The 18,123-nt window shown below is 40.7% G+C and overlaps 1 protein-coding gene across 9 annotated transcripts in view; it reads right to left on the bottom strand.

Annotated features, from left to right (window-relative positions):
- The window catches only part of ENOX2 (ecto-NOX disulfide-thiol exchanger 2), a 281,078-nt gene that overhangs the window by 32,995 nt on the left and 229,960 nt on the right, over positions 1 to 18,123 (bottom strand). For all 9 annotated transcript variants that reach the window (XM_043457528.1, XM_043457530.1, XM_043457524.1 and 6 more), the window contains 3 exons: positions 12,345 to 12,578; positions 9,759 to 9,971; positions 7,900 to 8,006 (listed from right to left, as the gene is read on the bottom strand). In XM_043457528.1, coding sequence (XP_043313463.1) covers positions 7,900 to 8,006; positions 9,759 to 9,971; positions 12,345 to 12,578 — 554 coding nt within the window. The remainder of the gene's footprint in view (positions 1 to 7,899; positions 8,007 to 9,758; positions 9,972 to 12,344; positions 12,579 to 18,123) is intronic.

Genomic DNA, 18,123 nt, shown 5'->3' with positions numbered 1-18,123 from the left:
TTATACAGAGTGAAGTAAGCCAGAAAGATAAAGAACATTACAGCATACTAACACATATATATGGAATTTAGAAAGATGGTAATGATAACCCTATATGCAAAACAGAAAAAGAGACACAGAAGTATAGAACAGACTTTTGGACTCTGCGGGAGAAGGCGAGGGTGGGATGTTTTGAGAGAACAGCATGTATATTATCTATAGTGAAACAGATCACCAGCCCAGGTGGGATGCATGAGACAAGTGCTCGGGCCTGGTGCACTGGGAAGACCCAGAGGAATCGGGTGGAGAGGGAGGTGGGAGGGGGGATCGGGATGGGGAATACATGTAACTCCATGGCTGATTCATGTCAATGTATGACAAAATCCACTGAAATGTTGTGAAGCAATTAGCCTCCAACTAATAAAAAAAAAAAAAAAGAATATAACAGAATCCAAAGACTTAAAAGCAAAATATTCACGATCAGCAGGTAAAACCCATAATTAATTGACATACCTGTAAGAACTTTCTTTCAAAAACAGTAAAAGATGGAAGTTAGGGAAACAAATCTTTAAAGTGCAAAGTGCAAGAAGAAATAAAAAATATCTATTTATTCGGAATTCTACATTCAGAGAAAGATTCTTTCAAGAATAGAGATGACATTTAATAAATTTTCAGACAAATGTAAATGTATTTGTCATCCAAAGACTTGCACTAGAAGAAAAGTTGAAGAAAGGTCTTCAGGCTGAAGGGACACGCTACTGGATATAAACAGATCTGGTATGAAGAACAATGGAAATGATTGAGATAATATTGGAGAAGTCACTTTTTCAAAAAATTCATGTATGAGAACTCTATTTTTGAACAGCTTGCAATCATTTAGAGACCACTTGAAGCCTGTCAGGGGCTCCTCCACACTGAGCTGAGAATTCTTTGCCTAGGTTAGCCCCAATTGGGCCATAATACAGGAAATGTCCAAAGCTGTCTGGTGAAAATTGCCTCCATTTAGGGAGATTATAAATATTTCAAATGGATTTCTTAATAATTAATGCTACAGTTAATCACTACTTCAGCTAATATTCTCCTTTCTCCCTTTTCATTCCTGTTATCAGGAAAAATATTTCTATATCAAGGTAAGTTTACACTAAATATAAATAAAAGGACCTACTAAAAAGTGAGCTATTCAGTATCATCACTGATAGCTAAGAAGTAATGGGGAAAAAACAGAAAAAAAATAGAAATACTAACATAGGATCCTCCATGTGCTGCAGGGGCATTACTTAAAATAGAAGAAAATAATGACTTGCTTGAGAAAAAATGAACTTTAGAGGACTGTGTCAAGAGAGAGATTTACTATGTCTTATTCAAACTCATTGCACAGAGAACAGTAACGGAATTGCTCATTTCTAAGAATTCATTCTATCTCAGGAGTCTGGATTTCAGTTATCAAAGAGCTGTTACTGGAAAGGTGATCACAATGAGGTTTGACACTGGCAAATTCGAATATTGTACAACTTACTTCATTAGGAAAAGTCCTGGCTCTCCTAGGTGCCTAACAAAAACGTAGACTGTCAGAGGGTATAAGCAGAGACTAACTTTCAATTCACAGACCTGTTGTCTAACTCTGGGAAAGTTATTGTGCTTCTCTGAAGAGTAAATTGTACTCTTTCTAGGGAAATGTCCCAGGGCTGGAGGATCTAACTGATAGCTAAAACATGCCCTGCAGCTGCTCAGCATCTGCAAAGCATCTTTTCTGCTTACAGCTGGGCAAGAAAGTGTAATCTCTTCTTAGAAGTATAAAGTGTTCAATAACTAAGTGATACAGCTTATCTAGAGATCTTTCCCAGCTTCAAAAAATCCCTAGAAAAATAATGGACCTAAGGGCAAATTTTACCTCAATGCCTCAAAATACTTCAAAAACAAGAATTACCAGTTCCTTTAGCTGATAATGAAATGGGGGGGGGCGGAACTAAGGAGAGGCTTGCTCTCAGATAGATATTCAGCCAGACAGGCACAGTGGCAGAGCTTAGCGCCCTCTAACCACTAGCCAATCCTTCTTAGCTACACAGAAACCAAGGCCCGTATCATTATTTTTCTATAAGTATAAATAAGCAAAGAGAACAATAGTAGTTATAGGGCAGCAGATGACAGTAAACATAGGGACAGCATTCAGTAAATGACACCACTTCCAAGTAAAGTAAATGAGATTTTAATACTTTGAAAACCTTACCATTAAAGCACTTGATATCTAAGATGCCTATTTTCTATATTCTCTGATAGATCAAAAAAGCTCCACTTTTGGAATCAAGCCCTAATGAAAACCTTCAGAGTGAAGAACTGAAAGGTGGCATTTACCTAGGGAAGGTACTCTACCTCGTGTGGGACACAGGAGCAGGCAGCAGGAGGACTTTGAGTCACTGAAGTGTAGGCAGCAAGAGAAACAGCTGCCTCTTAGATTTGCCCGTTTTCCCATCCTGACTGTTGGATCCAGTACTGAAGCCAAATGAGTGGCCAATCCAAGGAATTTATACTTCTTCTAGACAGCAAGGAGATCCAACCAGTCCATCCTGAAGGAGATCAGTCCTGGGTGTTCATTGGAAGGACTGATGCTGAAGCTGAAACTCCAATACTTTGGCCACCTCATGCGAAGAGTTTGACTCATTGGAAAAGACCCTGATGCTGGGAGGGGTTGGGGGCAGGAGGAGAAGGGGACGACAGAGGATGAGATGGCTGGATGGCATCACCGACTCGATGGACATGAGTTTGAGTAAACTCCGGGAGTTTGTGATGGACAGGGAGGCCTGGCGTGCTGCGATTCATGGGGCCGCAAAGAGTTGGACACGACTGAGCGACTGAACTGAACTGAACTAGTGAGTGAAAGTTGCTCAGTCATGTCCGACTCTTTGCGACACCATAGATTGTAGCCCACCAGGCTCCTCTGTCCATGGAATTCTACAGGCAAGAATACTTGGAGTGGTTCGCCATTTCCTTCTCCAGGGGATCTTCCCTACCCAGGGTATCAAACCCAGGTCTCCTACATTGCAGGCAGATTCTTTACCATCTGAGCCACCAGGGAAGTGCAACTGAGTGGCAATGGCATGAAAAAACATTTTCCAGAAATTTTCATTTGTAAATCTCTACCTGAAATTGACTGGGTCACGTCACTGATAGAGTACATCAAAAAAGGTAAGACAGCCCTCCTAAGGTTTTTACACCACTTTGTTGCCCATAGTAGACCTGCGATATTTTTAAACAGTGAACTGTTAGTGACTTTTCAAAATGCATTATGATGCCTTTGAGTCTTTTCTGTGCTCAGTCGCTCAACTGTGGCCAACTCTTTGTGACCCCATGGACTATAGCCCGCCAGGCTCCTCTGTCCATGGAATTTTCCAGGCAAGGATCCCGGAGTGGGTTGCCATTTCCTTCTCCATGTGGTAACTTTTTGTGAAGCTTAGATATTCACATACTGCTCCACAATGGAGGACAAAGTATTTTCAACATAGAATAAAACGAAAACCCTAGACAGAGGAAAATGCATGAAAAGAATCATCTTGGTACCAGCTGACATTTTTGATTTATCATAAAGTAGGCAAATCATAAATCATTGAACATTAATTATCTAACTATATAGTTTCCAAGAAATTTATGTGGACTTAAATTCATCTTACTCATGTTTTTTGACAGGAACATAACCATAAGAAAAGCAAAGTTCCTTATGAATTGCATTACAAAATTGTACTTACCCAGACTTTGAACATTAACAGTAGTGGCGAAAGGGCAGAGGAAAGGGAGATAACTCCTATGCATATGTAGAAATTTGATTCTGAGATATCGTTCAAGCCAATGAACCAAAGCACAAACACAGGCTCTTAATCAAAGTCTATTGTATGCTACATAATGGAAATACAAATTTGGTTGATCCAAATTTTGTTGGTATGTGGTTTGATGGCTGAAAGCAAAAGCTAGTGTTAGTGCAAATGGGTCCTAAAACGAGGGTATGCAGATGACTTGAACATTTATCTGCAACCAGGTCTTCAGAGTTTGGAATGACTTTAGCAATCACAGTAGTTCACTTCACAAGCATGCTATTAATAGTATGTAATCACCATGTCCCTTTTCTCTGGTCCAATGATATAAAAATTCACATCAGGGAGAGTGCAACAGAGTATCTTCCAGTGCCTACCACTATGGCTTTAGCTTCTTATATATTAATACCACCTAACTTGTAATGTAGGCCATGATCTCAGTAAGAGAAATACACAGGTTTTCAATGATTTCATAGAAAAAGGGTTCCCACAACACTCAGAACTGTCAGTAAAGTCACTGAAGATGCTAACTTTTATTAAGGGGAGGGACATCAGCCTTCCCTTATTTTATTACCCTTTCAAATTATATCAGCAGAAGCCTCACACACATAAATCAGGAAAGTAAACCAATGAAAAAGACTCATTATCAAACTAGTCTGCCTGGCAGATGCTGCCAGTGAGTGCCCTTAGCTCCCTGAAAGTGGGGACTTTTTCTTCTTACTCTGTAACCTTCTCTCACCAGAGTGAGCCAGTGTTGGCTGCTGGAAGGAGGATGACAGTGAGACAAAGAACAGGTACTCTGTGACATGAGGAGGTCACCAGCTGGTTTATTTCCGGAGGCAACTGGCAGAAAAGGTTCAGTGTCAGACTCTTCTACCTTGATGAAATCCCTAGCTTAGGAGTTGTAGCTTTGATGCCTACATCAAGAAAAAGCCAGTTTAGTTGATTAAGTCACTGAGATACTCTGGTTCTCTGCGGGGTTCTAAGAGGCAGCCCCAATTTAAGAGGACAGTTCTGTCACTTTCTACAGGATACCACCTTCTAGTCCTCAGCGTTGCCTGTCATCAAGTGAAAGTACACAGAGGTTAAAAAAAATTTAACACCATGCTTTTAAAAGGCACCAATGTAAAGCAGAAGAAATCTTCTAGGTTTAGGGAATACAATGCTAGAGCAAGGCCATGAGCTATGTTCCACTGTCAGCAGTTTTACTTATAAAGATTGCAGTATTCAAGATAGACCTTAATTTAGTCCAATCCAACAGGCAGGAAGCATTTTTCTAGGTTTTTACAAAGTCTGCAAGGCACATCACCAAACATGTAGTAAGTTATGTTGGCCATGTCCTTATCACTGCATCAAGCAAGCCCTGCCTGCTGCAATACTAGGTGACAGGGTGTGTAACTCTCAGCTCTCCACAGCCCCAGAGAAATGGCTAGCTCACCAGCATAGCTAAGTTTATTGAGGAGGTAACTAAACTCAAGCATATGGCCACCAGGGGCTTCCCAGGTGGCTCAGTGGTAAAGATTCTGCCTGCCAATGCAGGAAACGTGAGAGATGAGGGTTCAGTCCCTTAGTCAGGAAGATCCCCGGGGAAGGAAATGGCAACCCACTCCAATATTCTTGTCTGGAGAATTTCATGGACAGAAGAGACTGGCGGGCTATGGTTCACGGGGTCACAAAGAGTCAGACATGACTGAGAGACTGTGCATGCATGCATGCATATAGCCACCAGATATGTGGGCTTGGTATAACTACAGAGAGCCTTGATGAATAGTATTAATGGAGACCATTTTTGCAAATTTGTTTACGAAAGGGTTGTGGGCTAGGTCAGTCAGTGCTCCAACAAGAGGCGCCACTCCTATGAAAAAGGGTAGGGTTTTCTGTAATGGGCGGGGCACTTCAGACAGCCTGTTCCAACCCCTAAAAAGGATATGCAGGTATGTGTTTTGAAGGGAAGGTAGAGACTAGTATGGCTTTTCTACAATGGGAAGACATATTGAGCATTTTTCTCTCAACTTTTATTTTTCTGAATTAGTCCAACTAAAGATTTTGGCTACTTGAAATTTAGGTGCTAAACTCCAACCCTCCCCTTGATCGCTTTTTAAAACCTTTTTAGCTCATGGAGGACAAAGACCACCTCATTCTGCATTGCCTGTCATAATTCCTGAGACACAGAATGTGCTTAGTACACATTTGAATTGAAATGTTGAATTTTGTCTGTTGGGCTCCACAACATGAGGTAGCTCTAGCATTCTAAAACCGTTTTGTGCTACAGTAAGGCAATCACTTCCTTTTTTGATCCTAATCATCATTTTTTTTAAACAATTACAAACTTTCTGGATTTGTATGACTCTACCCTCTACTGGGCTGAGATTGTCAAGGATTTCTCTGCAGTAACTCCCCAATCTCTTGGCTGAGCCAGAACCGATGGCTCAGAGACTGTCAGTTTATGAACAGGGGTGGGTTTATCTTCCTCTAAATGCTCTTCATGGTTCTCAAATTGTTGCCACACAGACTATGTCATGTATTCTCATGAAGGACAGAAGGGATAGATCACTATCTTCATGTGATAGGTTAGGAAACTGAGGTTCACAAAGACTAAACGACCAGCTCAGGACCACCAAGCAGTTATACCAGAGTGCAGAGTGAAGAATTTCCAGTCCTGAACTGACCACTTACCAGCTGTGTCATTTTGTGTACATCACTTAACATTTCCATGTCTCAGTTTTCTCACATGTAAAACACAGACACTCTACTTACTCATTATTCCTTATGGAGTTGTTAATGATCAATTGAAATAATACTATTTCTCATTTATATAGAATTTGCATTTTCATACTGTCTACATAGTTCATCTCATTGAATCCAGGTGAAGAAATAGGGACTAAGAAAGGCTGACCAACTTGCTCAAAATCACGCAGCTATAATAAGTCAGAGTTGATATTTGAATTCATGTCTACTCCAAGTCCCGAGTTCTTTCCACTACACCACATTTACTGGGAGGCTCCTGTAGGTGAGATAACCAGTGTGAAAGTGTTTTATAATATGTAGTGAGTGAGTGAGTGAAAGTCACTCAGTTAGGTCCGACTCTTTGTGACCCCACAAACTATACAGTCCATGGAGTTCTCTAGGCCAGAATACTGGAGTGGGTAGCCTTTCCCTTCTCCAGGGGATCTTCCCAACCCAGGGATCGAACCCAGGTCTCCTGCATTGCAGGCGGATTCTTTACCAGCTGAGCCACAAGGGAAGCCCATTATTATATTTATAATATGTAAATTCCCTACAAATGCTATTTAAATATTAAGGAATATGACAACGTACATTGATAGATACAATGGGATTGCAACTAGACTGGCAAATAGGACTCAGAAACAAAGTTGAAAAAGCTGCTGCATACATAGATTGACGGCGTCAGGGCTGACTGGGTAAGGAAGCTACCCGTAGGAAAAGAAGAACTTGAGGCCTATGTCACACCATTCCAAAGGCATATCAGTGTAAACAAACCTCCCATCTCAGTTTTTAATCTTGGATTTAGAATAGAAACCTAATCCCATCAGATACATTCTAGTGTTACGCTTAAAATGTCACTTGAGCACAAGCAGAGAGGTGTGTGTCCATCTTAATTTGAAATCAGAGTCCTCTGTTACCTTTAAAGCTGCCACCTATAAAGATGGCTGAGAGGGTTTGATAAAAGAAGCTCAGAAATTTCAGTGCACCAATGTACCACCAGGCAGCTTTTAGCTTTAATTGTCAAGATGCTCTAATAAATAAGACAGCCCTAATATCACTACCACTAGACACACAGGTCAGTAATTATTGTTGTACCCAAGACTAGCTAGCTTAGAGAAGTAAACTTTTAATTATCGCAGCTACATTTTCACTACTAAGGTTTCCATCCAGCAGAATGCATTCAAGACAACACGTGCGCATTTATTACCTTTTGGCAGCAGGTGGTCAGGACACAGGGACAGGCTATAGAACTTGTCTCAGTATTTCATTAGGGGCTTGTTGTGGCCGTGGGAGCTTGGCACTATTTAATTCTAGCTAAACTCCAAATCAATAACTTGTTAAAGAAAGAAACTGTCCCCCTGAGGGGCTACCAAAGTAAAAAGTTACTAACCTCAGCTTGTTTGCACCAAACACTGATGTTTTTACGCTGGGCTTTTGTGAAGTGGTCCCAAGCCTTTTGTTTGGAGGCGGAATGGTAGACGGCTACTATCTGCTCAACTGTAGCGTCAGATCAACAGTTGAATCAGCCCAGGGATGGCAAAAGAGAGGAGAAAAGAAATAAGAGAAGCATCAGCTTGGTGTGTCTCCTATGACACTACTCGACTAGAGTTGTGCTTAAAAAAAAAAAAAGGCTATGTGTGCTGGGGTACCATGAGTTTAAAGAGGATTCAAAGGCAAAGATATCAGTATACATAAAGAAAAAATGAACTCTAGAAGATTTGGGGTGAAATGGTGAATAAAGCTTTAATACAGGCAGTGTATTTTCATTCAGGCAGGAGAGGCAAGAGTCATGGTGAATGTGGTTTAGCGCTACTGACCCAGTACAGCATGCGAACAAGCAGTGAACTATATCAGCTCCTTGTGACCATTGGTTTCTTTCATAAACTAGCCCTTCAGAATGAGCCTGAATGCTTCATTTCAATGGAATCTATCCCTCTTACTATTCTGAGGTATGTCTAACCAGAAGCAACAAATCAAAACCTAAAGTGGATGGGACCTATTTTAAGTCTACTTAGATAGGCTTGTTGACCAGAGAAATACAGGTTTTTTGCAAGAATACCACGTAAGTGCAGTCCTACAAAATATTTTTCAGGGTTGCTTAAAATATCAAATGAGGAAATGTGTACAAATATTCCGGGGCTTTATTGCAATTAGTTCAAGAGAGGGAAAACAGTCATGACTATTTTTCTGGGAAAAGAGAAGAAGGACAAGATCCTCTGCCTGGCTGGGTGTTCACAGTAAGAAAATTCAGAGGTGTTATTTCTTTCTTTGCAGCCCTATTGATAGCTTGTTTACTGATGATTTAAGGATTTATATTCCCATGAGGCTTGCTACTCTCTTTTCCCATTTATTCTGAAGTCTTAAAAACATATGCTTTCTCCTCTCAGATTCTATGACCATAGAACTTTCAGAATAAAAATGAAAAATGAAACAACTCCTCCTTAATTCTGTTTATGTATAAATCAAGTATGGGAAGTCAAATATGAGAAGACTAGGCCATGATTGTTTAAAACCAAAGTCATAAAACCGTACCCTCACTCCTAATGTGAGTACAGTTTCTCAGTGAAAAGAGAAGAGTGCATAGTTTTATAATATGGGGAACTAAAACCATAATTTGAGAGTTTGTCTGCCCTGTCTCATTTAAGAGATAGGTTTGGTGTGGTACTAATTTTTGAAAATGGCTATTTCAGTGGCTTCCTGTGCCCTCCCAGGATCAACTGACATCGGTAAAGGAGATGTCAAAGGAAACTAAAGATAAAAGGTAGAAGTAGCAAATTTGGCTTTTATTCAATTACCTCAGAAAATATAATTACAATTTATCCCTAAAATGGAGTACCTGAAAAGCATACTATACAATACTAATGAGGCAAATCTGAAGCTAAGAAGCTTACCAATCCTGATCCTAACTTCAGCAGTGAAATTCTGAGTTTTCCACTGGAGCCTGAGGCTGCTTCTAACTTACTTTGAGAACCAGGGAAAGTAAAAGCACAAGCCTGTTGTCTAAGTGTCAGTGTTTCTAAGGAGCTGAAGTAGATACTCCAGAGAAAATGAACATGGGAAGTGCATACATGATTCCTGTGAAACTGGAGCTTGGGCACTTGGCAATATAAGGAGAGCACAAGGCAGTGATGAAGAGGGCGGTGCTTCTTGACACAGGATGGCTCTGGAGGCCTGGCTCCTGTCTAGAGAGAGTGATGACTAAGTGAAGTGCCCGCTCATGCTTCCAGCAGAGCTCTGACTTCCACTCACATTGAATGAGAATTCCAGAAAGGGCCTGCTTGAACTTCTCCTTTGCTTCCTCCATGTCTTTCTCATGGGCAGCTTTCTCGTTCACCAGGCGACGGACGTGGCTGTTGGCCGACTGAATCATGGAGTAGAAGTTGTTGGCGCTGCGACGGTTCACCTCTCCTCGCTCAATCCAGGTGAGCAAGGTCTGCACAGCTTCTGAGAATTTGGAATCATCTGGAAAAAGAGAATTTATTCTTAGAGACATCGAAAGTGACCAAATCTCCATCTATTTTCCCAACACGCTGGCAAGGAGGCCACCATGGCTTTTTGGCGACAGTTGTAAAATGAGTTGCTGAGGGCAAGGACCCATGCACACACGTGTGTGAACACACAGGCAGCCAGCAGGCAGATATACTGAAAGACTGAAAGATGCCCAAAGTAGTAAGATTGGTTGTAGTCTAATCTATGAAGAGTTGTCAGAACAAGTGTGTCTCTTCTTTCCTTAAACAAAGTTTTCTTCATTGATATAGTTTTCACATATTGCAGTTTTTTTTTATTTTTTTATTTTTTAGTTCTACCACTTTATTGCTTCCAACCCATCTCCCTCCACCCTTGTGCACACATGCTCAGTCATGTAATCCCATGGACTTCAGCCCGCCAGACTCCTCTGTCCATGGATTTTTCCAGGCAAGAAGACTGGAGTGGGTTGCCATTTCCTTCTCCAGATATTGTAGTTTTTAATGCCTCTGTATGTGTGTGTGTATAATGTATAAATTAGTGGTGAGAGAACTTCAGAATTCCATAATCTTATTTTTTAAGAAGCATAAGTAAGCTTGAGTCTTGAGTTTAACTTGAATTTGATGGTAACTTTATCCTGGATCCATGGAATCCATTGGGAGGAGGCTTAAGAAAGAGTTAAATGGCTATTCTTTAGGTATAAACACTTATGTCTGACCTTTTTTAACATCACTCCTGCATTCCATCCACAGCCCCAGGCCTTCCACTCAGTCCCAGTCACAACCTATTTTGATGTAATTTTTTCTATTTTGACATTTCTCCATATCCTGTTTCTCTTGCCTGAGGATACCTTCAAGTGGATTTCTCCAGCTAGTTAGGAGTCACTCTCTGATGTTAAAATAGTAGCACTGTTCTTCCAAAGCCTCTGATTCAGCTTTCTGACATACCACTTACACATTTTGCTGTTAAAGGCTCCAGATATGGAGAGTCCATTAGCATCCCACTGAAAGCCCACTTCAGGACTCTACATAGCTCTCTACCCAGGAACCCTTACAACCAGAGGAACCATCTCTTACCATAATGTGAACTTCTTGCCACTTGCATTTTTTAGTGCAGATATGTAATGGGAAGTCAGCCTCACCATTAGAGCAGCTTTTCATTTCATTACTTACATACCAGTCTTTATGTTGATGCTCAGTTTTTAAAAAATAAATGACATATACTTGATGCATCAATGCTCACTTTTTGCATGAGGTCCACACAACAAGCAAATTCATTTTGTTAAGAAAAATTCAAAGTGAGCTGTTTGGTCTTATGGAAGTAGGTAAATCTTGGACCTGGTGTCTGCTTTCAGCCTTTCCAGCTTTTCTAACCATCCCATTATTTCTGTGCCTCTACTTTGGACTCTGTTTTCTGCTTTTCTCTTATAGGAAGACAAATCAATCCAAACAAAGGATTTCAGTATTGTGTGGAGCCCTTAGGCTATATGGTGCCAACAAGTTTTGTGAATGAGACCTATTTGCAAAGTGGAATTAGCAGCAGCTTGCTAAGCCTAGAGCACAAGAAGCAAGGAAAATTCTTGCCATTAGAGCAGTGCTGGTGTCATCAGTAAGACCGACAGGACACTAGCCCTCATCCAATAAAATCAACCATATGAAAAAACTGGATTTGAGCTAACACAAGAGACTAGGCAGGGCAATTAAGATTAAATTAGCGAAATGGTTCTGAGAGTCAAGCAAGGGGAACAGGAATCAAAACTAAAGGGAAAGCAGTCTGATTTAGCAAAGTCTAAAAGTCTCTATAGTTACTGTGTGAAATAAGTTGACCATTTTGTAATTAAAGACATTCTCTTTTAGTTGGTGGTAGCTAAGTCTTTGAGTAATCTAAGGACACACAGTGTAAGTTCTGGCCCTCCAATTTTCATCTATAAAATGGAATTTTATCAGAGTTTCCTGAGGTAACGACAAGTTCTATCATCTTGATTTATTCTGATTTAGAATTCAAAACTAACTTGCTATCCACAATAAAAGGGGGTAGGGGAGCTTACAGGTCTCCAGTCATGGCTCACAGCTAAAATTCTCTGATGTGGAAAAGTGGAAAAAACCTGTTTCTTCCTAATCACCTGATGTATGGAGAGAAAAAGTAACATCACTTGAGACAGTGAAGGATCAGAGACACAAGTGAGAGGGACAGATTCTTTGGCTCTTGAATTACTGGGTACACCTCTCTATCTGCAGGGAATGCCTAGAATCCCTCAGTGGGAAATTCGAGGATAACTGCCAACAATATAAAGACATTTATTAAATTTCTCCAAAGAAGAGAGTTCTCCAAAGAAGAGAGCTAATTGCCAAGCTCAAATGTTTCATTTACCTTTTAGTTTTTCAGCAACAATGCTGCATTCATGGTCAGAATAGTGGACCACTGGAGGCGGGGATGGTGGACGCAACCTTTCTTCTTCCATCCTTCTGCGGTGGCGTTCCTCTCTTGCTAGCATCCGTTGTTTGCATTCCCACTCATACAGATCATCTCGAGCCTGTGCAAAATCAACGTGAAGCCGGCCTGTGTCTTTTTTGTCAGTGCTAGAGCCCAGGCGAATGCGGTAACCTAAGTGCATAAGAGGGAGAGAGAGGAGCACCAGAGCAGCCCAGTGAGTAAGTGGCTGCAAGTTGCTTTCCAAGTTGCGTCCTTCAGATGCAGTCGCAGTGGTTTCAGTTGGCCACGTAACTCCATATTCTCTTCCCACTACTACAAGGGGAACATTACAGGCTTGGATTATACTCTCTGTCTCTGATAAAAGTTTATTATTCCATAGTTGGCGTCTGTGCTCAGTAGTGTCTCTTTGTGAGTCTATTGACCATAGCCCGCCAGGTTCCTCTGTCCATGAGATTTCCCAGGCAAGAATACTGGAGTGGATTGCCATACTCTCCTCCAGGCTCTTCCTGACCCAGGGATCGAACCTGGGTCTCCTGCATTGCAGGCAGATTCTTTACCCACTGAGCCACCTGGGAAGCCACATAAAATATAATATAGTCCAAGATTCCTCCATCTGCCACCTTACCTGTGATAGAGGGAGGCTCTGTGGGTAACAGTATCAAGAACAAGCCTTATATGGCATCATGGGCTGGGAAGAATGAAAAAGCTGGCTTCAAGCTCTACTGCCTTTGGATAACTTCAACAGTGTCAGTCATATCACCAAAAACACTTGATAAAATTTCAATATATCAGGTTGACATTTCAATCCCCCATATTGTTTCCTAGACATAGTTGGTGATGCATAACCATTTGAGGGGGTGGGGTGGGAGGGTGCAGAATAGAAATGATGGAAAGTGGTATGTGATCCAGCCGACATATAATTTGGAATCCTTAAAAAAAAAGAAAAAGAGGTAGTGTGTTTATACTGGGCTTCCCTGGTCGCTCAGCAGTAAAGAATCTGCCTGCAATGCAGGAGACAGGGGTTCGATCCCTGGGTCAGGAAGACCCTCTGGAGGAGAAAATGGCAACCCACTCTAGTATTCTTGCCTGGGAAATCCCACAGACAGACAACCCTGGAGAGCTACAGACCATAGGGTCACAAAGAGTCAGACACGACTAAAGCGACTTAGCACGTGCGTGCTTATAGTACACTGGTACGGGACTGGGATTCAGAAAACCAGGATTCAAGTCCCCACCTCCATTTTTGGTCGCAGCTTTAGCACCCAAGTTAAATCTCAACAAAAAACTTTTTAAAATTACTGTTATTAGCCTTTTAAGTTTCAGAAGCTTAGCTAGGTGCTTCCACACACATTTATCTCATTTCATTCTCAGCACAAGCTTGCAGAGTAACTCCTGCCTTAAACTACTAAAAATATGGACAAAATATATGAAACAATGGTTTTTAAGGCTCTGGACATCAGGTATTGAAGACAGAGATCGCTAAGAGACAAGAACCAAAAGAAGTGATCACTGTGATTTCCCCAGTGTATTGCCTGGAGCCAGAGGGGAACTCTCCAGGCCCTTTTCTAAGGGATTTTTATTTGTTTAAATCTCTTTCTTTTACAATGTGGGAGAACAGCCATCCAATTCAGGAGTTTTCTAGCACTTGTAAACTTTCAAGGAGCAGGTTCAAATTTAAAGGGAAAAATTAGTTGTTTTCACATCACTGATTGCAATCTTCTTTGCTTTGGCAGCCGTGAGAACATTTCCAGGTGGCTGTTACCAGAGCTGATCTCAATGTTTAGATGGATGCCTCCTGAGCAGCATGTCGTCTTTTATGTACAACTGTTCAGGGCTTTTCAAGACCTTTAAGTTCTTATTAAAATAGTCTATTGTGGAATGCTCTGTTATCATTGCTAAGTGCTGTTAAATCTTTAGGAGTTGGATTTTACAGCACTTAGCAAATGTAAAAAGAGCATTCTACATCTGCCTCCTCACTTCTCCCATGTTACCAGCCTACTTTTTCCAACACGCATTACTTTTTCTTTGGCCTATTGCATAGGTATCTAACTGGTGCTCAATGATTCTTTGATAAATGAATGTAAGACTTCATGCTAACCTTAGATTCATTAAGGGGAAGAACTAGGTTTTACCTGTTTTCTACCCTGCACCACATTCAGCACAATAGCTTACACAAAGTGGCGTCCAACAAGTGCCTGTTACATGAATGAAGATTCTGGAAAATGTCTAGCACTTGGACCTAATTCTTCCAAACTGTTAACCCTTAAGCAAGGAAGTAGTTAATGGTTCTATGCCCTTTCCAATTACTCCATCTTCTGCCTTCAGTTTTATTTGTCCACTGCCCCATAATGAACAATAATTCAAGATAAGTAAAAGATCGACCATGGAACTTTATCTTGAAACCACCCTAAAAGGCAAAGGGCTTCATTTTATAATGTTTAAGAGCTGTTGTTCACTTGCCCAGTTGAGTCCAACTCTTTGCCACCCCATGGAGTACAGCACACCAGGCTATCCTGTCCTTCACTATCTCCCAGAGTTTGTGCTCAGATTCATGTCCACTGAGTCGGTGATGCTATCCAGTCATCTTATCCTCTGTCGCACGCTTCTCTTCTTGCCTTCAATCTTTCCTAGCATCAGGGTCTTTTCCAATGAGTTGGCTCTTCACATCAGGTGACCAAAGTATTGGAGCTTCCAGTTCCAATCACCTCAGTCTCCTCACCAGAAACAAGTGACTTTATGCAGAGTAGTTCTTACTATCTCCACTCCAACTACCATAGTATATAAGCCACTATCAGTTCTGGATTAGACGGATACTATAGTTAGTTATCTAACCACCACTCACCAGCATTCTCCACATCCTTCAGTCATCATACTTGCAGATATCCTTCAGTCCATCCTTTACATCAATCTATCACTTTAGAAGTGATATTTCTAAAATGTATACCAGATCATGTCACTCTATCCTTAAAATCCTTCAATGGCTTCCTGTTTTACCCAGAATAATAAACTCTTTACTACAGGGAGACCTTGGAGATATTTTAGGTTCAATTCCAGGCTACTACCATGAAGTGAATATCACAATAAAGTGAGTGATACATAATTTTTGATTTCCCAGTGCATATAGAAGTTATGTTTACACTGCACTGTAGTCTATGAAGTGTGCAATAGTATTATGCCTAAAAATGTAAATAACTTAATTACAATCCTTTATTGCTAAAAAATGCCAACCATCATCTGAGCCTTCTGTGAGTTGTAATCTTTTTCGCTGGTGGAGGGTCTCGCCTTGGCGTTAATGGTTGCTGACTGATCAAGGTGGTGGTTTCTGAAGGTTGAGGTGGCTGTGGCAATTTCTTAAAATTTAAGACACTAATGAAGTTTGCTTCATCCATTCTCAGTAGCATGCAGTGCTGTTTGATCAATTTTGCTCACAGTAGAACTTCTTTCAAAATTGGAGCCAATCCTCTCAAACCCTGCCGCTGGTTTAAACAGCTAAGTTTGTGTAATATTCTAAATCTTCTGTTGTCATTTCAACAGTCTCCATAACGTCTTTACCAGGAGTAAATTCCATGTCATGAAACCACTTTCTGTGCACATCTCTAAGAAGGAACTCCTCACCCATTACAGTTTTATCATTAAGATTACAGCAATTCAGTCACATCTTCAGGCTCCAGTTCTAATTCTAGTTCTCTTGCTGTTTCCACCACGTCTTTAGTTACTTCTTCCACCAAAGTCTTGAGCCCCTTAGAGTCATCCATGAGGGTTAGAATCAACTTCTTCCCAATTCCTGGGAATGTTGGTATTTTGACCTCTTCCCATGAATCACAAATGTTCTTAATGGCATCTAGAATGGTAAATCCTTTCCACAAAGTTTTCAATTGACTGTTCCCAGATCCATCAGAGGAATCACTATTTATGGTAGCTATAATCTTATTCATTGTATTTCTTAAATAATAAGACTGGAAAATTGAAATGACTCTGATCCATGGGCTACAGAGAATGGCTGCTATGTTAGCAGGCATGAAAACATTAACAGCCATCAGAGCTCTTGCATGACCAGATGCATTGTCAATGAGCAGTAACATTTTGAAAGGGATCTTTTCTTTTTGCCTGACCAGTCAGTCTGAGTAGTGGGCTTAAACTATTCAGTAAACCACGTTGTTAAACAGACGTGCTATCATCTAGGCTTTGTTGTTCCATTTATAGAGCACAGGAAGAGTAGAATTAGCGTAATTCTTAAGGGACCTAGGAGTTTTAGAATGGTAAATGAGATTTTGCTTCACTTGAAAGTTGCCAGCTGCATTAGCCCATAACAAGAGAGCCAGTCTGTCCCTTGAAGCTTTGAACACAGGCATTGAGTTCTCCTCTCTAGCTGTGAAATTCCTACATGTCATCTTCTTCCAATAGAAGGCAGTTTCATCTCCATTGAAAATCTGTTGCTTACTGTAGTCACCTTCATTAATGATTTTCACTCGATCTTCTGGATAACTTGCTGTAACTTGTACATCAGCCCTTGATGCTTCTCTGTGCACTTTTATGTGATGGAGATGGCTCCTTTCTTTAAACCTTATGAACCAACCTCTGCTGGCTTCAAGTTTTTCTTCTGCAGCTTCCTCACTTCTCTCAGCCTCCACAGGATTGAAGAGAATTAGGACCTTGCTCTGGGCTAGGCATTGGCTTAAGGGAATGTCACGGCTGGTCTGATCTATCCAGACAAAACTCTCTTCATATCAGCAACAAATCTGTTTCACTTTCTTATCACTTGTGTGTTCACTGAAGTAGTACTTTCAATTTCCTTTAAGAACTTTACCTTTCATTCACAACTTGGCTAACTGTTTGGGATGAGAAGTTTAGCTTTTCACCTATCTCAGTTTTCAACATGCCTTCCTCACTAAGCTTAATCACTTCTAACTTTTGATTTAAAGTGAGAGACTCTTCCTTTCACTTGAACACATAGAGGCCATTGTAGGGTTATTAACTGGTCTAATTTCAATATTGTTGTGTCTCAGGAAATAGGGAGGCCCAAGGAGCGGGAGAGAGATTGGAGAACAACCAGTCAGAACACACACATTTATCAGTTAGGTTCGCCGTCTTATTGGGGTACATCTTATATGTGGCACCCAAAAACAATGACAATAGTAATATCAAAGATTACAGATTACCAAAACAAATAATGAAAAACTTTAAAAATTTTCCAAGAATTACAAAAATGTGACACAGAGACACGAAATGACCAAATGCTGTTGGGGAAATGGCTTTGATAGACTTGCTCAATGCAGGGTTACCACAAAACTTCAATTTGTAAAAAAAAAAACACAGTATCTGCAAAGCACAATAATACAAAGTGTGATAAAATGAGGTATGCTGGTAAAGATTAAAGGCCCAACACAGGTGGTGTTTACCTCTCAGACTTCATTTCCTGTCACTGCTTCTCCTTCATTTAGTGGGCTCCAATCATGCTTACCTTCTCTCCTCTGCTTGTACACACCAAGTCCATTTTTATCTCAGGGTCTTTGACTTTTGATGTGCTCTTCCTTAATTTGGAATGCTCTTCCCACAGGTGTTTGCATGGCAATCTCCTTCATATTGTTCAAATCTCAATTCAAATGTCAGAGAATGCTTGTTTTCCTAGCAACCCCAGGTGTGTTAGCTGTTTTTATCTTCTTCATAGCATTTATTGGTACCTGATATGTCTTGTTTACATATGTGTCATATTTTG

The sequence above is a fragment of the Cervus canadensis genome, chromosome X (genome assembly GCF_019320065.1).
Source record: "Cervus canadensis isolate Bull #8, Minnesota chromosome X, ASM1932006v1, whole genome shotgun sequence".
Lineage (NCBI taxonomy): Eukaryota > Metazoa > Chordata > Mammalia > Artiodactyla > Cervidae > Cervus > Cervus canadensis.
Note: the sequence above shows the minus strand (reverse complement) of the source record. Positions and strands in the feature narration are given on the sequence as shown.